Source organism: Rana temporaria, chromosome 3 (genome assembly GCF_905171775.1).
Source record: "Rana temporaria chromosome 3, aRanTem1.1, whole genome shotgun sequence".
Lineage (NCBI taxonomy): Eukaryota > Metazoa > Chordata > Amphibia > Anura > Ranidae > Rana > Rana temporaria.
The window spans coordinates 407,926,576-407,951,796 of NC_053491.1; the positions used below are offsets into that span (position 1 = coordinate 407,926,576).

Genomic DNA, 25,221 nt, shown 5'->3' on the forward strand with positions numbered 1-25,221 from the left:
CAGGGAAACGGATCGTTTATTTATAGGGTCTGGGTGACAATCCTGCACCATGCTGAAACACTGCCCAGGACAGAGAAAGGTGGTGCTTTCTGAAATTTTAAACTACAGCTACCTTTCAAAGAGGACCTGTATCAAAAGGCTGCCATTGCTGACCTAACGCTATAAAATTTGCTAGTTTCCTGGTGGTACTCTTAAAAGCCAATTTTTGGGTTCCAATTTCTTTTTGGACCAAGCTGGTCCAAACAAACTTCCTGTGTCACTTATAGGTGCAGCAGCTGGTAGTAATAAGCAGTATGTAGCCTCAGCTACATACAGTATACAGCTCTGTGTACTGGCAGTGGGACAAGACATTCCCATTCCACTCCCAGGGCAAAAAAAAAAAAGGTTGGGCCGAGTGCTGCTCAGTGGAGATTTGTGTTCCATCAATGAATGCGAAGCTCCCTCCGACTGGCTGAGGCAGGATTTGTGATGTCATCAACCAATCGGAGAATCTTTGTATTCAATCATAGCACACAAATCTTCCTCTGAATGGTATTGCGAGATATATGTCCAAACAAATGGTTTAAAAAGTTAAATGAAATACGGAGATCAGCTTTAAGGTTCCAGTCACACTTGAGCGTATCGTTTTACTGGCGTTTTTGAAAAGCTTTTTCGCAGCTTTCTACAACCTTTTTTTTAAAGCATTGTAGAAGTGTATTACAAGCGTTTTACCGCTTCAGGTGTTTTTGTTTAGCCAATAGAAAGCACTAGGGGGAGGAGAGGAAATTAGGGGTAGTAGAGAGCTGCTAATTTGAGCAGAAAACGCTCAATTCAGGCGTTTCTATTGAAGTCTATGGGGCCAAAACCGCTTGTAATCTGCCAAAAAAGAAGCTCACATACTTTAGCTTTAGGCCTCTTGCACATAATACTCCTGTTTGAGGAGCATCTACTTTTTTAGACGTTTATTTTTTGTATGTATTGCGCATATATACACGCATTTTTTCATATCTGCAAACGTATTCTCGTTGTGCAAAATATGTAAATGGCGATTTGTGCGTATTTGCACACATTAGACGTAAATTACTGTCCAAAAAAATGCAGAATGCACAGCGCTTGTTTGTTTACGTGCATAGACACATTACAACTAATGGGCTGTATTTTAGCTCAGTAGAGGAAAAAAAAAGTTGCACACTGCAGCCTGAAAAGGCTCAGTACAGGAGGCCTTAGGTGATTTGCTTCAAGGGACCAATTTCAATGGGCAGGAGCAGTATACACACCGCTCCAAAGATGCGCCTAGCAGGACTTTTTTTTTCTTTTTTCAGTCCTGCCAGCGCACCGCTCCAGTTTGAAAGCCCTTAGGCTTTCACACTGGAGAAACAGCAGCCGATGTTTCAGGTCGGTTTGCAGGTGCTATTTTTAGCGCAATTTAGCCTGCAAACCGCCCCCAATGTGAAAGGGGTCCAAGTCTTCCTAACCTGCCTATGTGTTCCAGGTCATTAGCTCAAACATTGGATCATTTTATAAACAAGCTAACTAGCATTTTCAGAATCTGAGGTTAGCCCAAACCATTTATCTGGCAGCAGTAAGATTGAGCCTGATCACTATGTCAGTTGATTCAACCCTACAGTCCTCAAGGACCTGTTCCACCTATCAATATTCATCGTGAAGTGTTTTTTCAAGGTGAGGAGGAGTCTGAACTTCTGTCCTCCAATGGCACATAAAATAAAGGAATTACTCCCAATGGAGACAGACAGCGATTAAAACCCGGTAGAGGTTAAAGATTTACCTTCCTTTTATCCAAAAAAAAATGTACAGTGCAATTCTACTTGACCAAGACACTTTGTGCAAAGAGACACCCTAAAAGTCTTTATATAGTGTTACCATCCTGAAAAAAAAAAAAATCACACGTTTACATTTACACAGTGGCAATAGATCCTGCGCCCGTTTACAGAATATGTAAAGTCCTGATGTCCAACATTTGTCTTTAGATAAGATAGACACGAACATCAAGGATATCTCTACCCAGTATTGGATAGAATGGTGGGGGGGGGGGGAACCTTGCCAGTTCTTATTGCTCTCTTTGACCCTCAAACTATTTCTCATTCGGTCTCTCCCTCATTTACGCAAACATGAACTGTTTTTTTGTGCTGCAAGGCAGCATTTCAGCGTTTCCCACTACCTTCTGGGATTACTACATCACAGCCATCCCAGTAGGCAATGGGTTACTATGTGGCAGATTTCCACACGTACACAAATGCTGCTGGGCACTCAACTGCCTATCCATTAGAAGCTGGTGGCATTTGTGTGCATGAACAGAAGCACTGCCAGGCACTTCCAGCTCCCAAATGCCTGGAAGAGACCAGTGTTGCATCTGTGTACATGTCTGTTGTTTTAACCACTTGATTACCATAGGACAATGCAACGACTGCACTACACAGAGAGAGGGAAATGGATTTTGATCACGTGTGTGTGTGTGGCATGCAACAAGGATTTCAGCACTTCCTGTTCCACCCCTCTTGTTTACCTCGGCTGCACTGGAGCGTCACTATTACAAATCCACATGCAAATGTGGCTTTGTAAATTTGCTGGGGTTGGCCTTTTATGTCATGTCCTTGTGACAATATCGTCACCAGCACAGTAAGAGTCGGTTCACACTGGGGCGACTTGGGATCCGACTTGAGGTCGCCTCAAGTCGCGCTGTAGAGAAAAACAATGTAAGTAAATGGGAGCGGTGTTAATGCACACTACTCAAGTCGCTCCGACTTCAGAAAAGGTTCCTGTACTACTTCAATCCAACTTGTAGGCGATTTGTACCCATTGATTTCAATGGAAGTCCCCTCCAAGTCTGATCACTGTCTTAACTGAAGCGACTTTCCAGGAAGATAACATACATTTCTCAGGCAAACCTCTCCCTCCCCTAGAGCTGATTGTTGTTTGATTGGCCACTGGAAAGTCTCCTGTCCTGGAGACGACTTCAAGTCAGGTTGTAAATCACCCTGTGGTTCATGCTCAAGTCGTGTCGGAGTCGCCTCTGAAAGTCGCGCTCGAAGTCGTGTCGCCCTAGTGTGAACCGACTAAGTGAGGGGAAATGTCCCCAACAAGGCCTCAGACAACAACAAACCTTCCCTACCTAAAACCTGAAGGGGGGGGGGGGTCTTTTACTCACCGTAAATGCCTTTTTTGGAGTCCATTAAGGGACACAGGTTCCAGCCCTCTGTTTTTATTGTGCTCTTGGTAGGCACTGAGACATGCTGGTCTACAATGTTTTTGTTTGCCAGTGTCCAATCCTGTAGGCGGTAGTAAAACTCGTCAGTATCTGAATTCCTGTGCCCCTCAATAAACAAGAAAAAGAAAAAACATTTTGGTTGGTGTTACATGACACTTTATAAGTATTGTAGACAACTATCAACATTTTGGTAGCCAATACATTCAGGAATATGGGGCCCTTTACTTACACTAGAGTTCAGGTTATACTGAAATGAATGAGATCACAGGCACTGATAATAAGCAGAAAAATGAATGAGATCACAGGCACTGATAATAAGCAGAAATGACTGGAGTTCGGCACACCTTACATCAGGATTGTGGGGTCCTGTGATTCATACTATATACAGAATTGACTTTGAAAAACAAACAAACACAAAAATAGTTTTGACATTAACAGTGATGCTAAACAACATTCTTATAATGCCAGGTACAGCATCAAGCGTGGGGCGCTGCAAGAATATTTACTCCAGCAAAACTGCCTTCCAAGTCTCATCATCAAACCTCTTGCTCTGCACATATTAGGCAAAGTAAAGTTTTAATCATAGTTCGTTTTCCTGTGCCCAGGACCACAATAAATATCTGTTCCTTCTTACCTAAAAGTACTAGCCGACTACCACCACCTTCCTCTCACAATACAGTGCTTGGAGAGCAAGTGGTCAATCACCAAACTGGATACCTCTCTTGTGAGGAAGTGTGTCTAGCTTTGAAGAGTTACAGTTTCCTTAGAGTCATATCTTAGAGGACTTTACAAGGGGTTCTGGCAGCATAAAGAGGTGGAGAAGGGAGAAGTACAGGGTTATGGCAAACGAAAACTTCTAAGAAAAATGTGTAGGCTGCCAATGATGGCTTTAAAACTGCCAGTTTCCTGGCTGCCTGTCTTTATACATTTAGTCACCGATAATTACCATATAGCCTCCTGGAAGTCAGAGATCTGAAATGCATATTTGCTCTATTTTTTTTTTTTTTTTACAAATCTTTTATTCATTTTTTTACAAAACAGTACAATAAATACAACATAAAATCAATATACAGACTAACATACAAGGTCTCAAAATATACCCCTTCCACTAAAAGATTATAAAAGCTGGATAGTCCTCTGCCAGTCTTACTCCTGGATTTCTCCATCCCATTCTACCTCCCGAACCAGTCTTTCCCTATCTATTGTCCATGGAAAATACCTAAGGGTAGGAATACCCTACCCATATTAGATGGGAGGGAAGGGCAAAGAGGGAAACAGAGGGAAAAAGGAGGGAGAGAGAGGGAAGAAGGAGGAGAAAAAAAAAAAGGGAAAAAATCAAGTGCTAGATAATAGGAAGGGGAATAAGAAAAAAGGCACTTTCCCCTAAATTGTGAAGAAAAAATGGAAAAGAAAAAAAAGCCAATAAATCTGTAGGAAAATCTATATAAAGTATAGGGATCATTTCCCCTAATTGTGTATTTACTTCGGTGAGCAGAAAAATAATAAAAAAAAAAAAAAGAAGAATTTTTTAAAATTCCCCTGTGTAGTGAAGAAAAAAGAAAAAAGAAACATTAGGCCTATCTAGGATATAATATAAAACATAGGGGTTAATTCCCCTTGTTATGAATGTGATTCTGTGTACAAAAAGATAAAAAATAAAAGAGAAAAAAATAAAAACTACAAAATCAGAAGGGGAATAAGCAATGTCCCCTATATTATGAAGAAAAAAGAGAGAATAAACAAAGACAAGACAATCTATTATAGGGACTATAATTTTCCCTTATTGTGAACATTACCCACATTTTAAAATAGAAACCACCCAAAAAAAACAAACAGGCGGGGGGTTTGTACTCTTGAAGGAGTCCTAACTAGCGGTCCTAATACATACATACATATACATACATACGGGTATAGATCTTTTGTGGCCCACAAAACATATATATAGCCAAATTACCAGTGGGGCCATTAGAAACCGGAAAACACGGGTCACGATTGGCCCGCGGGCCGGACTTTGGACATGCCTGTTCTTTCTATTCTCTCTTGCTGCTTTTTGACTATAGGAGATATACCACTCTCAACCTTTTTACCTTCGGAACTCGCAATTTTCAGGTCTCAGGGAACCCCCTCTAATATGAATTTGTCAATGGGAAGATGCCTTCCTTACATTGTAGTCAGAATGTCACACTTACAGATCTCTAAAAAGAACACTGGTGTCATGACTCTGATGTTATCGAGTGGCATTGGTCCTGGAACTATGCAGACACTATCAAACGGAAGGTCAATCAGCCACAGCTCAAGGATCCCCTAGCAAGCCTGGGTGAGAATGGCTGTGTACGACGATCTCACACTGCATATATCGTGCTATGAGGCTACAGAGCCTTGGCACAATCACTGCTATTTCTCAGGAGGAATTCAAGGCAAACGTCACTTTTTAGTATAGATTCACTTTACCTTCATTGCAGAAGCTGTAGGAACTGAGTTTATAGGAATAGTGAAGACAGACCTAGGCAGGAATAGCTCTACTGCCCACTCCTGTTACACCATGTAGACTGGTTAGAAGAATATACATACTGTATAAAACCAGCAGATTTATGTGTGGCTGGCAAATAATGAACATCCTCTACCTACTCCTGGATCTGGCAGCATTACAACACTGCATTTTAGGGCATATATTTTCCATCATGTGAATTATACAATTGACATATTTTCAGAGACCCAGTTTTTAGAGAATACAGTGTTTTGCCGATTTGACAAGTCTACAGCAGAATGACATAATTAAAAAGGTGCTGGCAACTTTTAGACTTGCAAGTGGAGTCGGATGAATGAAAACTAGCTCTAGCAAGACAGCTTCCACACTGCAAGGCTTTTCTTCAAGGACACCCAACAGTAGCATTAAAATACATAAAAATGCACCAAACCAAAATCACATAAAAGATCATTTCAATTGTTGATAAAGCCATATAACAACAGCCAATACAAAACCACTCCCCCTTTTCCAGGGCTCATCACAGGATACAACTTGGATGGGCCTTCACAGATCTATACTAGACCCAGTACTGAACTTTCCTATTGGAAGAACTACTTGGCAGCATTTGCTGAGAAGCAGTGGCAATGTGTTGAGAAGATCTGCAGGCATCTTAATCCCTTCATGCCAACTGAACGCAAATATGCAGCCCCATTGGACTGAGCGTTTTTCCCCCATGAGGCCGCATATTTGTGTATCGCTCTTTGTGCGGGGAGCGCACCACACAGCGTGCTCCCAGCACAGAGACCAGGGTCTCACCGAGACCCCCAGAACGCTGAGACCTGGAATGTCCGGATTAGCCCCCGATTGGCTGTCACAGCGATCAGTCATTGTGAAGCCCATCCCTGCTTTTTTTTGTGACTACCTGTTTTTGACATGTACCCTGTCCCCACTTCTGTCGGACCTCACCACAGCGAGATACGTCAGAAGTCCGGCCCTCTCCTCCTCCCTCCCCCGCTGCCGGGCCAGCAAGAGAGCGCAGCATGCTTCACGCATGCACAGTAGGGACCAGACTATGAAGTCGCAAGGCTTCACTGCCGTATTCCCTTACCAGAAATGGTAGCGGCAGCACCCTACATCCGTTGGAATCAGCAGCTGCCGATATCGCTGGACTACAGGACAGGTAAGTGTCCTAATATTCAAAGTCAGCAGCTACATTAATCTTAGGAATTCAAAAGTTACTGTAATGGCTTTGGTCTTTTTTGAGTGAATTTTAAGGGACCTGAAAGATTTCACCTATGTGAGTGTCACCGAATAACTGTCCATTATGTTTCAGAAGATCCAATACATACATAATTGTACAATAGGTCGTCCTAGGATACTGAACAGCAGAATCTACTTGCACGGAGGAATGAATTGTCTGACTTAAACCTGGGATGTAACCACCAGACTTTTGCTTCAGTTATTTGGGCAGGCATAAAGGAAACCAGTACTGATAGAAGTATGCAGAATGCCATTGCCAACTTGCTTCCAGAAATAGCAGTTCCCCTGCCTGCCTTTAATGCATTTTGAGTCACTGACCTGGAACAAAGTACACAGATCAGATCTCCAGGTTTGTTTTAAGTCTGTGCCTTAGTCATCACATAAGGATGATGTCCAGGCTACATGAATTTTCAGAAAAAGTGGTCAGCAATGACAGCCCCCATATTCACTTATTACAGGATATGTTTTAATTGTACCTGAGATCACAGTAAAGTTTTTCAAACATCCATGTATGCCTGGCTAATCAGACCTAAACTCCAAGAACTGTACTATGAAAATCTTCACCAGGTTCTGGTCTCACTGATCAGTGAGTGTGCAAAGAATAAAAAAAATAGTCAGCGCCAGAGGGAGTAAATGAGAAAAAAAATGTTACTTGCCAAAAAAAAAAAAAAGTGAACTTTTTACTTAAAAATTATTCTACCACCACCACAGAACTATTAAAACCATTAAAAACTTTATATAGAAAAATTGTGCTTTGCGTTTACAAAAATAGAATACCTTTACAGATCCTCAGTAAAATAATCACAGACACGTACATGAACCAAAGGATGATCGTCAGGCATTTCTGTCTGAGGGGGGCACATACTCCAAACCCAAATGTGCAAAGATATCTTCCTCTGATATTGCAGAGAAGGAACATTTCTGGAAAGATAAAAAAAAAAAAAAGTTAGGGCACATTTTTGTGTTGCAGCCCATATCATACAATTGTAAAATAAAAACGTTTTCTGGGATGCCTAACTTTCAGCTTCCAATTGTTTAAGAACCACAAAAGGTGAGTTTGTAAGTAAACACTTATTACAATAAGATTGCTGACTTGTCAGAAAGGGACATAGGATAGCTAGCATAAAGCAATTGAACAGGGCCATTAAAAAAAAAAAAAAAAAAATACATCTGACAGCCCACATTTAACCTCTCCCACTCCCAGCTAGCCTCAGTTTTTTTAGGAAAAAAAACAGGGAGATAAGAACTGAGGGGAGACACCTTTGCCCTGTACTGTCGTTCTGTATTCTGTAAATCGACTTTACCGGCAAGTCAAAAATACAAATTTTCTTAGCTGTCCAGAACAGGACACATGATCTGTACTCTTTAAAAGGATAAGTTCACCTTTTTAAAAAATAAAAATAAAATAAAGTACATTTGTTAAATGTTGCACACTGAATATGGGTGTAACATGTTACAAAAGGTGAACTTATTATTACTATACAGGATTTATATAGTGCCAACAGTTTGTGCAGTGCTTTACAATGTAAAGGGAGACACTACACCACCAGTACAAATGTAAACAAGAGGGTTAGAGAAGCCCTGTTCCTGTAAGCTTACAATCTAAGAGGGAGGGGCTGGGGAAACAAAAAAAGGTAGGGACTGTGAGGGATGAACTGATGAGGGAAGTAGAAGATTCGGTTGTTAGCTGGAGGCAGGATAGGCCTCCCTGAAGAGATGAGGTGAGGAGTAGAGACACAAATGTGTGTGTCGTCAGCATAGAGGTGGTACCGGAAGCCATGGGCGTTTATTAACAGACCAAGGGAGGAGGTGTAAATGGAGAAGAGAAGGGATCCGAGGACAGAACCTTGAGGTACTCCTACATGGAGAGGAGGAAACAGAGTTAGAGCTCACACAGAGGGAGCGATAGGTAGGAGAGCCAGGAGAGAGCAGAGTCTTGCAGGCCAAGAGAGTGGAGTTTGAAGAGGAGGGGATGCAAAGGCTGAAGGAAAAGGCTGCAGAGAGGTCAAGTAGTACAAGTATGGAGTAGTGGCCAATGGTTTTAGAGGGGAGGGGAAGGTGCCAGTAGAGAGGGAGAGATTGAACATGTGAGTAAGCATAAGATAGAAGAAGAGGGTGACTGTAGTAGATGTGAGGAACAGGATCCAGGGGACAGGTGGTAAGGCGGGCTGCTGAGAAAAATTTAGGTGTTACGAGCGGATTTGTACAGGGTATGTTAGGTAGGTTAACTTAAAGTGGAGACGTCCAACTGAAGGGTGGGTAATACAGCAAACCAATGCCAATAGGTACACAAAATAAACAGGTCAAGAACGACTCGACAAAAATCACGGAGCAGCTTGTAGCACCTTACGCCTGAAACTGGCATCAAAGGAGGCCTGATCATCACCTGGTAAAATGTAACAAGTGTGTGAACAGAAGACCACATGGCACCCTTGCTGGTAGAGTGCACATTAACAGGGGAGGAAGTAAGGCTGGGTTCACACTACGGTTTTCCCGTCCGTCAGCCGCATACGATTTATATGAAAAAACGTATGCGGCTGAAACGGACGGGAACGTATGGCACCGCACATATGTGCGTTTTCCATTAACATTAATGTTAAAGGAAAACGTATGCGGTTGCCATACTGTTTTAAAAACGACCGCAAAACCGTGGTTGAACACGGTTTTGCGTACGTTTAAAAAACGTTTTGGCAGCAAATCGTACGCACCCGGATGCATCCGAGTGCATACGATTTGCAATGCATTGTCTATCTCTACGTTTTCCCGTCCGGGCCCGTACGTTTTCAATACTGAAATCGTATGCGGCTGACGGACGGGAAAACCGTAGTGTGAACCCAGCCTAACCCTATAGTTTAGGCAGGCAATACTTCAACCCATGGTTGAAGGAAAGAAAAATGGTTAAAAAGGAAAGAAAATTGCTAGATTCCCCCATGAACAAATTTAATGTTGATGGAGGAATCCCTCCCATGGAGCTATTGTATTCTGACAACAGGAGGTTTCCCAGCTGCCAGAATAAAACAATTATGAATGGTGACTTGTCTAATCAACCTAGCAATGGTGGAGCGAGAAGAAGCTCTCTTCGGAATTGACCTGCATGTAAGGATATTCCTGAGACCGTCGTTTTTAAGTGAAGCAAAAATCTTTTCTGGGTGAAGATTGGATGAAGGCTGTTAAGGTCTTATGAGGCTTGGGTAATTGTAGGGACCTTGGGGAGCAAATTCAGGCAAATGCTAAACAAGAACACACAGCATCAATAAGGGTAGCAGTTTTATCATTAATTTGGATGAAATTTAAGCCTGATCTGATTCCTTAAAAGGATGATGGGGATTTTCGTCCACCTCCTCTTTCAGGCAGTGTGTGCGCAAAGGCAAAGTCAGAGACCAATCCAGGAGAGGGCTGAAGGGATTTGCTTGAGACTCCTGTATCTGTGGCCTCCAATGAAAATTCTTCCTCGATAGGAGAAAGGCTGAGCAGCCAGAAGAGGGCAGGGAATGAGATGAGATTGGGTGCCTCTATCTAAACAAATTTGTTTGAACTTTTCCTTTTAAATAAAAGTGGGCTGCCATGTCCTAAAACATAAATCGGACTGGCACAACTCATTGAAAAATGCATCAAACACCTGAGCATAATCACTTCAATATCACACCACTAACATGGCATCACATTCCTTACTTAAAACATACCAAAAAGGTCTGCAAGGGGCAGAAACAAAAAGTATCTCAACCACTTCAATACTGGACACTTAAACCCCCTTCCTGCCCAGGGAATTCATTCATGGGCCATCGTGTACAATTGTGATAGATGCGATTGGCCACAGCTATCACATGGTACAAATACACTGCGATTGGCCCTGTACCATGTGATCACTATGATCAGTCACAGAGATCATTGCAATAGGACACAATGGCTATGAATGAAAGCTATTGTTTACAACGAACAGGATCGCCGATTGGTCACAGTGATCCTTTGTTTGCACTGCTTGTTGACGAACTGAGGCTGCAGCCTGCAGAGCAGAGAGTTGTGGATGTACCCGGGGGAACCGCCCCCTGGGAGGTACTGTACTGTGTGGAGTGTTTTAGGCTGCATTCACACCTGAGCGTCGGTCGTTTTTTTGGGCGTTTTTTTCCGGCATTTTGTCGCGCGTATTCATGCTTATTTGCGCGTTTGCATACAGCGTTGTCCGACGTTTTTTACTTCAACGTTTTTTATTTTAGCCAATAGGAAAAATTATCATCTTTTCATCACTTGTTGCTATGTTGGTAGATTTTTTTAATCTTCTGCATGGGCGACAAGTTCTATTGATTAAAGCGACGAAACGCCCGTAGCAAACGCCCGTTGTCACGCAAGTCGCTTGAATCGAGCGTTTCCATTACTTTCTATGGGAAATGGAAACGCTCAAATACGCCCAAACCGCCCGATAGACAATTCTTTCACCGCTCCAGGTGAGCCTCGTAGATCATCAAGGGTTGTTGAACCACCAGGGTGCCGGCAATGCTGATTATAGCACATAGACAAAAAAAACTCTGGATAGCCGCACTCCAAAATGACTTTAAAATAAAGTTGGTCTTTTATTGTCAAAAGCACATGCAGACACTGCAAACAAGTACAGAATGGCCGACGCGTTTCACGCTGCAATTCAGCGCTTAGCCATGACTAAGCGCTGAATTGCAGCGTGAAACGCGTCGGCCATTCTGTACTTGTTGTTTGCAGTGTCTGCATGTGCTTTTGACAATAAAAGACCAACTTTATTTTAAAGTCATTTTGGAGTGCGGCTATCCAGAGTTTTTTTCGCCAAACCGCCCGATACGCGCAACAAAAAAGGGTCCGAGACTTGTTTGAGCTTCAGGCGACCGTCGTTTCAGCGTTCGGCGTTGAGATGTGAACAGTCTCCATAGAGACTAATGTAATTTCGACCCTCCGGCGTATTGTAGCGTCGCGCTTCAGGCGTTAAAACGCCTAGGTGTGAATGGAGCCTAACACTTATCAGGGCCGAAACAACTAATCGATTCATCGACAACTAATCGATTAATCGACAACTAATCGATTACAATTTTCATAATCGGCCAGTAACATAATGGGGTTAAAAAAACAAAAATCTGCCCTTTATAGTACAAAAAAGCAAATCACTACTGTAAATATTACTTTCACTGTCCCACAGTAAAAAAATTAACCCCTTACAGTAGCGATTATTTGCTTTTTTTGTACTTATTTTAGTTTTTTTAACCCCATTATGTTACTAAACATCTCAGGCCTGTTTTTTTTATGCTTTTTGCAGAAACACACTACAGTTCATTTACATGTTTTCCTATGGGACACGTTCACATCCATGATTTTTTTTCAGCTGCTGCGTATTTGGAAAGAGCAAGGACTTTTTAAACGCAAAATGGTGCTATTTTGTTTTTATTGGTACAATAAACTTAATTGGAGAAGCTGCAGAAAAACATGTAATGTGTTTTTGCGGTAATTTGTGTTTTGTAATCTGCCCAACATAAAATTGGCCCAAAACATTTTTTAAATGCAAATGTTTTTTTTTTTTTTTAAGGCCATTATCCGATTAATCGAAACAATAATCGGCCAACTAATCGATTATGAAAATAATCGTTAGTTGCAGCCCTACTTAACATGCTGTTTTTCTGCCTAGTCAATCTCCCAGGAGGAGGATAACACCCCAAGGTCAAGATGCTGCTGTGTCCATCCATGAACTCAGAGAAATGGATTTTATGGTGAGTACAAAAAATAGGATTTTTGTACTTGCCGTAAAATCCATTTCTCTGAGTTCATGGACGGACACAGCAGCCTTTGACTTTAGGGTTATATCCGCTTCCTTCCAGGAGAGTTGGGCAGAAACAAAGCACTTAAAGTGTTAACAACTTTTCTCAGTGCAGCTCCTCCCAGGGGGCGTGGCTCCCCAGGTATAACCAACACCCTGCTCTAGCAGCCCCAGTTCGTAACAAGCAGTACAAACAAAGGAGGGGTGGGTGCTGTGTCCGTCCATGAACTCAGAGAAATGGATTTTACGGTGAGTACAAAAATCCTATTTTCTCTTCCGTTCATGGACGGACACAACAGCCTTTGACCTTAGGGACGTCCCCAAGCAGCGTCAAACAATTTAGAGGGGTGGGAAAACAACACAGCAAACCAAACTATACCCCAAACAAAACCGGAGTTACTCAATTGAGGAACTCCAACCTTAAACTGCCGCCTGTAACACCTTGCGGCCAAAGGAGGCATCAGAAGATGCACTCACATCCACCTTGTAAAATTTTGAAAAAGTGTGGACCGACGACCAGGTTGCTGCCTTGCACACCTGTAACAGAGGCTTGATGTCGGAAAGCCCAAGAGGCACCCATCGCCCTGGTCGAATGCGCCGTAACCTGAAAGGGAGGCGCCCGCCCCTTCAGGGCATAGGCACACTCGATGGGCCCGAACCACATCCAGGGAATGTAAAGTGGCCTCCTTCGGGTTCTTCGGCCAAGGACATAAGGATGGAAGAACAATGTCCTCATCAATGTGAAAAGCCGAAACGACCTTTGGGAGAAAAGAAGGCTGCGGACGCAGCACCACCTTATCCTTATGGATGACTAAGTAGGGGGCCTTGCAGGACAAGGCCGCCAGTTCAGACACCCGTCTGATCGAGGTAATCGCTACCTGAAAAAAACACCTTCTGCAGTCAACAAGGGGATCTTCCGAATGTCCTCAAATGGAGCGTCTTGAAGCACCGAGAGGACCAAATTCAAGTCCCCTGGGGGCAGTGGAGGGCGCACAGGAGGGGCCACATGCCGGACCCCCTGCACAAACGTGCGCACCAAGGGTCGCTGAAAGTAAACAGCCAGAGCAGAAATCTGACTCTTGACCGTACTTAAGGCGAGAGCCTGGTCCACTCCACGCTGTAAAAACACCAGAATCCGGGACACCACGTATGTACGGGGTGCCACCTCATCTCCTCACACAGAGATGTAGGCCTTCCACGTACGATGGTAAATTCTCCTAGAAGTACACTTCCGTGCATGCAGCATGGTAGAAACCACCGAGCCCGATAGGCCCCGGTCCTTCAACACCTGGCTGTTAATGCCAGTGACTGTAAAGCAGGATGGAAGATCGGACCCTGCGACAGAAGATCTTCTCTCAGGGGTAAACGCCAGGGGACGTCTGCCACCAGACGCACCAGGTCCGCGTACCCGGAGCGGCCCACCGAAGGATGTGCGCGACCTCCGTCGCTGCAGCTGAACTCCATGTGCCTCCCTGATGATTGACGTACGCCACGGCCGTGGCGTTGTCGGACTGGATCCTGACCGGTCGGCCCTGTAGATCCAGGGACCACCTGGCAAAGCACAGCTCGATTGCTCGGAGCTCCAGAATATTGATCGGAAGGCGGGACTCCTCCCGAGTCCAGCGCCCCTGGACTGACTGGGTGCCCCAAACGCCCCCCCAACCGGAGAGGCTGGCATCCGTCGTGACCACTGTCCAGCGGCACGGCAGAAAAGACTTCCCGGTTCGAAGCACCGGAGACGTCAGCCACCACACCAGGGAAGACTTGACCAGATGGCTCAACTGAATCTGGTAATCCAGAGAAGACGGGAGCTTGTCCCAACGTGACAGAATTTCCTTCTGTAGCTCCCTGGTGTGGAATTGGGCATACGGTACCGCCTCGAAGGAGGCCACCATCAGACCCAGAACCCTCATGCAGAATCGAAGAGACGACCACTTCTGGGTCGACAACTGCTTCACTGCAGATTGCAGGGTCTTCAGTTTCTCCGTCGGAAGGAACACTCTCGCCTCCGCGGAGTCTAGGACTAGTCCCAAGTATTCCAGTCTCTGGGACGGAACTAACACTGACTTCTGGATATTCAGAAGCCAGCCAAACTCTTGGAGAGTTTGACACGTGATAGACACGTCCTCTTCTAATTCTGAGCCTGAGGAAGCTCGCAGGAGAAGGTCGTCCAGATATCCCACGATAGCAATCCCTCGCTGCCTCAGCAGGGCTAGTAACGGGGCGAGCACCTTGGTGAAAACCCGCGGTGCCGATGCCAGGCCGAACGGGAGGGCCACAAATTGAAAGTGGTCCTCCCCGATCGCAAAGCGCAGAAATCTCTGGTGCTTTGTGCATATGGGAACATGTAGGTACGCGTCCATGATATCCAAGGACGCCAGAAAATCCCCCTGATGGAGTGCCGCTATTACCGAGCGAATCGACTCCATCGTGAATTTTTGCACCTTGACAAAACAATTGAGGGCCTTGTGGTCTAGGATTGGACGGACCCCTTCCTTCTTGGGGACCACAAACAGATTGGAGTAAAACCCCTGAAACCGCTCCTGCAAAGGGAACTGGCACAATCACTCCCCTGCCCAGGAGATCCTGGACAGCCCCTGACAGAGCCTTCTGGCGAACCGGAGGAAGCTGGAGGTTGGAAGGAAAGAATCTGTTTGGCGGACAAGAGAGAAACTCTATCTTGTACCCCGAGGAAACTACTTCACAAACCCAACGGTCGGAAAGAAGAGACCTCCACCGAGCCACGAATTCGCGAAGCCGGCCCCCCACCCGAGACACGGGCGGGGGCAGACCTTCATGCGGAAGCAGGCTTGTTGGCAGGCTTGTTGGGCTTGCGGTACCAGGTGCGCTTCTGCCCCGCAGCGGGGGCCTTAGCACCCTGCACACCTTTTCCCCCCGCACGAAAAAAACGCTTGGGAGTAGTAAAGGAGGGGCCTTGCTTACGGCGAGGCTCCTTGCCCTTCCCAGACTGCCGGAGCAGTGTGCTCTTACCACCTGTGGCATCCTTAATGATGTCATCCAGGGATGCCCCGAAAAGCCGTTCACCCTTAAAGGGCAAATCCACTAAGGCCTTCTTTGAGGACTGGTCCGCAGACCAGCATTTCAGCCACACAAGGCGGCGCAGTACCACCGCATAGGCGGAGGCCCTGGAGAGCAAGGGAAGTGTATCCAGGACCGACTCACAGACAAATTTTAGACCCTGAACCAATTGTTCGGCCAGGTCCTTACAGGTCTCGGAAGCATCCTGTGCCTCCAGCTCCTGCAGCAAAAGCTTTGCCCGTTCAGTCAGCGTCTGCAACACCAGAGTCCCGGCCAAAACCGGTCTCACAGCCGAACCCACTACTGTGAACATGGAGCGGGCCACAGCCTCCACTCTCTGCGGGGTCCTTAAAGGCAGGAGCCTCTTCCACAGGCAACGTGGTGGCTTTGCTCAATCTGGACACGGGAGGGTCCACTGACGGAGTAGAGACCCACGGCAAAAACTTTTTGCGGCGTATCCCATTCCTTGTACAATAATTTGTCCAAATAAGGAACACAAGGAAACAAACACTTTTGTGGTGCGCGGCGGTTTGCGGAACCCAAAAGGGACTGGCACATCTGGTGCCTCCGCCAGATCCTCCAGTTTCAGAGTATCACGCCCTGCAGAAATTAGAGCTCCAACAAATTCCTTATCAGCAACTGACCCTGAAGCAGAGTCATCCTCACTGTCCGCGTGGGTTAAGCCCGCATCATCTGACATTACAGAACCAGATGCAACAGCAGGGCCTGATTCTGTGTCAGAGACATCCCCAGAAGCAGGCTTAGGGAGGGGGCACTTTTTACCCTCCTTCTGGCCACTTGCCGCTTCAAACCTGGCGAGAAACGCCTCCAGGACAGCCGACATTGCTTCAACAGATGTGGCAGGGGCACCAAGGGTTAACTCAGGCATTGCTGGGGCAGAAGTACCAGGTTCAGGCTCCATAATGCCCCACTGTTGTGTCACCCAGAACTGCAAGGCAGAACCACCCACCGGTCACCTCCTGGCTGCCAACAACAGAGGTAGAGGCCCCCAGGGAACTCACCACCCCACCCGGTGCAGCGTGAGCTGAGAAAGAAATCTGAGGTGCGCACTGAAGCTGGTTGTGCTGCGTCTGTCACCTCAGGGAGATTTGCGGTCTTTTTGCAGCGCTAAAACCGCCACATAAGGCCAATAGAAATCCAAGATGGCCGCCATATGAGGAAAAAACACCATAGGACTACAGGAAAATGGCTGCCGAGCCATATAAACCGCGACCACGGCAAAATGGCGGCCGTTGCGCAGTTTAAAAAGACCCCCAGTGACACAGCACCCAGCACACACAGCGCAGCACACAAACACTTGTACTGTAAAAAACACAGTCCCTGCTATACACACAGGCCCCGGTGGTAATAAAGAGACCCCAGAAGGCCCCCCCTCACAGCCGCTACGCAAATGAGGAAGGAGGGAGAGGAATAAGGGAGAGAGGAAAGCAGGGAGAACCCTCAGTCGACCTCCCAGGGGAAAAACACCAGCCATACCACCTTACCTGAGCAAGGGGCCACTACTTACCTGCCCTGCGACCACCGGCTGGAGGTATCCCAGACAGAACCAACGTCCACTAACGGCATGGCTGTCGGCCAGACACACTGTGACAAGGCCATAGAGACCGGTCATATGTGTGCCCTGGGACATGTAGTTCCCCCAGCCGCGCCTGGAGCAACGGGGCCTGTCGTGGACGACCCAAAGCTGAGCTGAGGGTCGGCACACGCTCGATGGCCAAACATGGGGGGGACTACAAGAGTCAAGACCCAGCCTGTCACCCAGTCGGCAATTGATAGAAGGATCTCAGGATCCAAAAATTCAGGAATAAAAAGCGGAAAAAAATCTCCAGAGTACAGGGACTCTAGAGGGCCTGTCCTCTCCTGACATTAGGCAGAAAAAAACTGGGGCTGCTAGAGCAGGGTGTGGGTTATACCCGGGGAGCCACACCCCCTGGGAGGAGCTGCACTGAGAAAAGTTGTTAACACTTTAAGGCAGGGATCCCCAAACTACGGCCCTCCAGCTATTGCGGAACTACACATCCCATGAGGCATTGTAAAACTCTGACATTCACAGACATGACTAGGCATGATGGGAATTGTAGTTCCTGAACAACTGGAGGGCCGTAGTTTAAAGACCCCTGCTTTAAGGTGTCCGTTTAATAAACTGTGAAGTTTTTTCTCAGTTCACAGGAGCAAAATTATCTCCTCTGCAGCCGGTTTAATAAACTGAGAACTTCAGTTCTCAGATGGTGAACAGAGGTGACATTTTTTCTCTGAAAACAGCCGAGATCTGTGTAAAAGTGGATGGACTGCCTGTAATCTCGTGAGATATTGTGAGATTATGGTGCAGCCGAGTTCAAAAAGTGAAACTAAAGTTTAAAAGAACATGTAATTAATGTTTTCAGACATGTGATAACACACACATTATATATATATATATATATATATATATATATATATATATATATATATATATATATATATATATATATATATATATATATATATATATATATATATATATATACATATATATATATACATATATATATATACACATACACAGTGAGGAAAATAAGTATTTGAACACCCTGCTATTTTGCAAGTTCTCCCACTTGGAAATCATGGAGGGGTCTGAAATTGTTATCGTAGGTGCATGTCCACTGTGAGAGACATAATCAAAAAAAAATAAAAAAAATCATACATTGTGATTTCTGGATTAACTATTTATTTGTATGATACAGCTGCAAATAAGTATTTGAACACCTGAGAAAATCAATGTTAATATTTGGTACAGTAGCCTTTGTTTGCAATTACAGAGGTCAAACGTTTCTTGTAGTTTTTCACCAGGTTTGCACACACTGGAGGAGGGATTTTGGCCCACTCCTCCACACAGATCTTCTCTAGATCAGTCAGGTTTCTGGGCTGTCGCTGAGAAACACGGAGTTTGAGCTCCCTCCAAAGATTCTCTATTGGGTTTAGGTCTGGAGACTGGCTAGGCCACGCCAGAACCTTGATATGCTTCTTACAGAGCCACTCCTTGGTTATCCTGGCTGTGTGCTTCGGGTCATTGTCATGTTGGAAGACCCAGCCTCGACCCATCTTCAAAGCTCTAACTGAGGGAAGGAGGTTGTTGCCCAAAATCTCGCAATACATGGCCCCGGTCATCCTCTCCTTAATACAGTGCGGTCGCCCTGTCCCATGTGCAGAAAAACACCCCCAAAGCATGATGCTACCACCCCCATGCTTCACAGTAGGGATGGTGTTCTTGGGATGATACTCATCATTCTTCTTCCTCCAAACACGGTTAGTGGAATTGTGACCAAAAAGTTCTATTTTGGTCTCATCTGACCACACGACTTTCTCCCATGACTCCTCTGGATCATCCAAATGGTCATTGGCAAACTTAAGACGGGCCTTGACATGTGCTGGTTTAAGCAGGGGAACCTTCCGTGCCATGCATGATTTCAAACCATGACGTCTTAGTGTATTACCAACAGTAACCTTGGAAACGGTGGTCCCAGCTCTTTTCAGGTCATTGACCAGCTCCTGGGCTGATTTCTCACCTTTCTTAGGATCATTGAGACCCCACGAGGTGAGATTTTGCATGGAGCCCCAGTCCAAGGGAGATTGACAGTCATGTTTAGCTTCTTCCATTTTCTAATGATTGCTCCAACAGTGGACCTTTTTTCACCAAGCTGCTTGGCAATTTCCCCGTCGCCCTTTCCAGCCTTGTGGAGGTGTACAATTTTGTCTCTAGTGTCTTTGGACAGCTCTTTGGTCTTGGCCATGTTAGTAGTTGGATTCTTACTGATTGTATGGGGTGGACAGGTGTCTTTATGCAGCTAATGACCTCAAACAGGTGCATCTAATTTAGGATAATAAATGGAGTGGAGGTGGACATTTTAAAGGCAGACTAACAGGTCTTTGAGGGTCAGAATTCTATCTGATAGACAGGTGTTCAAATACTTATTTGCAGCTGTATCATACAAATAAATAGTTAAAAAATCATAAATTGTGATTTCTGGATTTTTTTTTTTAATTATGTCTCTCACAGTGGACATGCACCTACAATGACAATTTCAGACCCCTCCATGATTTACAAGTGGGAGAACTTGCAAAATAGCAGGGTGTTCAAATACTTATTTTCCTCACTGTGTATGTATATATATATATATATATATATATATACATATATATATATATATATATATATATATATATATATATATATATATATATATATATATATATAATGTGTGTGTTATCACATGTCTGAAAACATTAATTACATGTTCTTTTAAACTTTAGTTTCACTTTTTGAACTCGGCTGCACCATAATCTCACAATATCTCACGAGATTACAGGCACCACCTCTGAGCTGGTGAATCTGGAAGGGAGATATTTCAGATGAAGAGCTGTGAAATCTTCATATCACGGTTTATTAAACTGGCCGTTTGTGACAAAACATCCATGTGCTGTGATGTGAAGTGGAGAATGTGTTCTCTGCTCCTTATCACAGTTTATTAAACCGGCAATGCTCTGTGATAAGCCGTGATCATCATGATCTCGGCTTATCACGGTTTATTAAACGTACAACTATGTGCTTTGTTTCTGCCCAACTCTCCTGGAAGGAAGCGGATATAACACTAAGGTCAAAGGCTGCTGTGTCCGTCCATGAACGGAAGAGAAATCCTATTTTTAGAATACGTAGGCTGCCATTGCTCATCTCTCCTTCTCAAATGAACCACTATGAACCAGAATGTAGTGCCAAAGTATCTCTGACTTATTAATCTGCATGCTTGTTCCAGCTATTTGATCCTAAGTATTGAAGCCAGAGTTGGTTAAAGCGGTAGTAAACCCGCTGCCGTGTTTTTTTTTTAACACCTAAAAAGCAAAAGCCATAAGGAGCTAGTATGCACTGTATACTAGCTCATTATGAAATACTTACCTTGAAACGAGGTGTGAAGAACTTACTTGGTCCACACCGAGGGAGATGTCATCTTGCCTCGGCATGTCTTCCGGGTATCGCCGCTCCAGCACTGTGATTGGCTGGAGCGGCGATGTCGTACAGAGTTTACTACCACTTTAAGCAACAAGTATTTTTCGAAGGTCAGCAATGGTAGACTCAAAACTTCTCTTGGTACAGATTTCTACTGACAGTCTTATCTTGTTATCGCTCACCTTTTCTCCATCAAAGAGTCCATGGCTGTTAAGAGTCCATTTTTTTTCCTGCCATGAGAAGCGTCGCAGCTCTCTCTCAAAGTGCTGCAATAAAAACGAATGCTTTAGTCTCAGCTCACATACTGATTGCCTAGTCTCAATGGGTTTAAAGGAAATCACGATTGAGCCTCTACAATTTTAATTGAAAATTAGAACTGCAGGCTCCCTTATTAAAGATATATGTTTGGCCATGTAGTTGGCTATACTTCCCTTATCTATGACTGGCTTGTATCTATAAATGTCAGAGGTTTTCCAAGGTCGGCCAGGTTCTGTATGATCACCTCTCTGACCCAATGCCAACACATGGTGCAGGGAAGGCAAATCAAGTGGGTGCCCTCTACACAGCATGCATGTTACTTTGGCGTTTTCATACACGGTCACTTTAATCTTTTCAAAGTAAATGTTTTGCCAAAGAGAAGGCAACATAAATTGTCCACTTTTACATAGTTAAGCCCTAAAACCCTCTTTTGCACACCTCTCGAATCCAGCTTCCAGTTGTTACACAGAACTCTATGTTCCAGATATCAGATTTATACTCCTATACTCCTGAAGAGAAAGTTGGTACATAGCAGATTTCTGGCCAACAGATACCTTGCAGTGCCTGTACTTGGACACATTTTACTGTTAAAAGGTTAAAATAATCACAGATGACCTTTAAAAGGGGTTGTAAATGTACAATTTTTCCCCCTAAATAGCTTCCTTTACCTTAGTGCAGTCCTCCTTCACTTACCTCATCCTTCCATTTTGCTTTTAAATGTCCATATTTGTTCTGAGAAATCCTCACTTCCTGTTCTTCTGTCTGTAACTCCACACGGTAATGCAAGGCTTTCTCCCTGGTGTGGAGCGTCGTGCTCACCCCCTCCCTTGGACGACAGGAGAGTCAGGACGCCCACTAATACACAGCTCCTTTCTCTATCTGCAACGTAGGAGAGCGTCCTGACTCTCCTGTCATCCAAGGGAGGGGGGCGAGCACGACACTCCACACCAGGGAGAAAGCCTTGCATTACGGTGTGTAGTTACAGACAGAAGAACAGGAAGTGAGGATTTCTCAGAAGAAATAAGGACATTTAAAATCGAAAGATGAGGTAAGTGAAGGAGGACTTCACTAAGGAAAAAAAAAATTGTACCTTTACAACCCCTTTAAGTATCTCTGGACATTTTAAAGTGGAATGACAAGGAAACGCTAACAAGGACAGAGTTCATTGAAACACATGTAGGAGGTCCTCAGTACAGGGAATTTTGCAGTTTACATTGTGTCTGCCTTCCTTCTAAACATGCTTTGGAAATACTGTGCTAATTAGATGTTGGGTAAACTGCTTCAAATAAAAGCATGTTGCACATTTCTGGGAGGGGGCTACGATGTGTAGCAGGTAAAGTGCCATTAAACCCTCAGTTTGTAAGCACTTTCAGCAGCTGATTTAACCACTTTCCGACGGCCGTGCGACTTTATACGGCCGCAGGGTGGTTCTAATTCTCTGAGTTGCCATCTTTTTACGGCCTCCGCTCCTCCTGGCCACTGGGGGGCGCGCGAGCGCCGCATCACTGGGATGCCGATGCGCGTGCCTGGCGGCCGCGATGTCCGCCATGCTCCCGCGATCGGCAGTTTCAGAGACAAGGACGTGGATCTGTGTGTGTAAACACAAAGATCCACGTCCTGTCAGGGAGAGAGGAGACCGATCTGTGTCTCTTGTACATAGGGACACAGATCGGTCACCTCCCCCAGTCAGTCCCCTTCCCCCACAGTTAGTAACACTAGGCAGGGTACACATTTAAAACCCCTCCCTCACCCCCTAGTGTTAACCCCTTCAATGCCAGTCACATTTATACAGTAATTAGTGCATATTTATAGCACTGATCGCCAGTATCGGAGGTACTCGCACAAATGCTCCTGATGCCTGTTCCGATACCTGGGAGATGCAGTGTTTCAGATTAGGCAACCCAGCGCAACTGGAAGTCAGCAGGCGGAACAACAGAAATTAAATCCCGACAACCATCTTGGTACACCCTGCACTCAGCCACAGTAAGCCCATATAGTTCAGGCTGGGTGTAACAAGATGGCCGCTGCTGCTTTTATGCAGCCGAGTGCAAGGAGTACCAAGTTGGGCGCTTGGCAGGCAGTCTTTACCCTCATGGCATTTCAGTGCCCACCCATCCATGCCAGTGCCACCCATCTACCCATCAGTGCCATCTACCCATCAGGTCATGAAGCCCTTGGGGATCATTATCTGCCAGGCTTTGATTACTGCTTTCATAGAAAGAGTGAGAGGCAAGACGGGGGACCTAACTTCACAATATGGAAGCTTAATAGGAGCCTAAACAAGCTGATTCTAACAACACTGATGCATTAGAATCATCCGAACTGTCCCAATTATGTGCATGGGTAAGAAGCGCTGCCAAAAAAAGTACATACAGGAGGTCTGGACACACCAGACCACCTTATGTCCAGGGTCTACAAAAAAAAAAAAAAAAAATGTTGAACTGAATCTAGGAGTTTATCAAGAAGTCGAGTACAAAAAAAAAGTGTTCCTACCTAAAATGTGTTAATTTCTCTTTCTCTGCAAGATGCAAAGCTCTCCCCAATTTTACAGTCAAATTCTATGAGCCACTGGGCATTTGGCAGCCTTATGCTGTAAAGAGGTGTGTGTGTGTGTGTCAACTTAAAGCGGTAGTAAACCCATCTTTTTGATAGTTTAAAAAAACAGTTAACATTCCCGGCATGCCGGAAATGCTAGATGTCACATTTGCCTGTGCTCTCAACCAAACTGTCAAACCATCCAATGGCTGGTTTCATAACTGATCACATGTGCAGCATTGAGGCAGTTGCAGATTAAACAGAGGCCAAGATGGCAGCTTCCTTGGCTGAAAACAATAGGAGGGTTTACTTGCACTTTAAGCTGGCGATGCACAGCTAGAATCCCAACTGATTGATGTTGAATCGAAAATTCATGCCACGAGTGGTGCTGTTGGCACCATCCGGCTCGACAAACTTCAAGTGAAAAATCAAAGCAGCCGAGTGGAAAATGACGCTATTTAACCACTTCCATACAGGGCACGTATACACCTTCCCGCCCAAGCCAATTTTCAGCTTTCAGCACTGTCTCACTTTGAATGGCAATTGTGCGGTCATGCTACACTGTACCCAAACTAAATTGGTGTCATTTTTCCCCCACAAATAGAGCTTTCTTTTGGTGGTATTTGATCACCTCTGCGATTTTTTTTTTTTGCGCAACAAATAAAGAAAGACCGAAAATTTTGAAAAAAAATTACGTTTTTATTTTTTTCTGTATTTTTTTTGTAAATAAGTAAGTTTTCTCTTTCAATTACGGGCACTGATATGGTGGCACTGATGGGCACAGATGAGATGGCACTGATGGACATCGACGAGGTGGCACTGATTGGCGGCGCTGGCATGCGGCACTGATGGGCACACATGGGTGGCACAGATGGGCACACATGGGCGGCACAGATGGGCACACATGGGCGGCACAGATGGGCACTCATGGGCGGCACAGATGGGCACTCATGGGCGGCACAGATGGGCACTCATGGGCGGCACAGATGGGCACTCATGGGCGGCACAGATGGGCACTCATGGGCGGCACAGATGGGCACTCATGGGCGGCACAGATGGGCACTCATGGGCGGCACAGATGGGCACTCATGGACACTGTGGGGTGGCACTGATGGACACTGTGGGGCGGCACTGATGGACACTGTGGGGCGGCACTGATGGACACTGTGGGGCGGCACTGATGGACACTGTGGGGCGGCACTGATGGACACTGTGGGGCGGCACTGATGGACACTGTGGGGCGGCACTGATGGACACTGTGGGGCGGCACTGATTTACTTGTTGCCAGTCAGTGCCCATTTGTGGGCACTGATTGGCATCTTTTTTTTCTTGCATCTTTTTTTTTTTTAGACTTTTTTTTATTTATTTTTTTCCATTTTTTTTTGTTTTGCCCTTCCCTGGTGGGCATCCCTGGTGGTCCATGTGGCGATCCGAGGGGGGGCTGCGCTGCTAAACAATCAGCGCGAACCCCCCCTGTCAGGAGAGCCGCCGATCGGCTCTCCTCTACTCGCGTCTGTCAGACGCGAGTGAGGAAGAGCCATCGACGGCTCTTCCTGTTTACATCGTGATCAGCCGTGGTTGGACACGGCTGATCACGTGGTAAAGAGTCTCCGTGAGAGACTCTTTACCGAGATCGGTGTTGCGGGGTGTCAGACTGACACCCCGCAACAACGATCGCCGCAATG

At 45.3% G+C, this 25,221-nt stretch overlaps 1 protein-coding gene across 5 annotated transcripts in view; it reads right to left on the minus strand.

Annotated features, from left to right (window-relative positions):
• Nucleotides 1-2,999: 2,999 nt before the first annotated feature.
• The window catches only part of POLM (DNA polymerase mu), a 58,044-nt gene continuing 35,822 nt past the window's right edge, over nt 3,000-25,221 (minus strand). For 3 of the 5 annotated variants that reach the window (XM_040345959.1, XM_040345961.1, XM_040345960.1), the window contains exons 11-12: nt 20,926-21,009; nt 7,377-7,853 (exon numbers count right to left, since the gene is read on the minus strand). In XM_040345959.1, coding sequence (XP_040201893.1) covers nt 7,767-7,853; nt 20,926-21,009 — 171 coding nt within the window. In that variant the 3' untranslated portion in view covers nt 7,377-7,766. Of the gene's footprint in view, nt 3,267-7,376; nt 7,854-20,925; nt 21,010-25,221 lie in introns of those variants that run through there. The other 2 variants (XR_005748054.1, XM_040345963.1) reach the window with 2 other exon arrangements.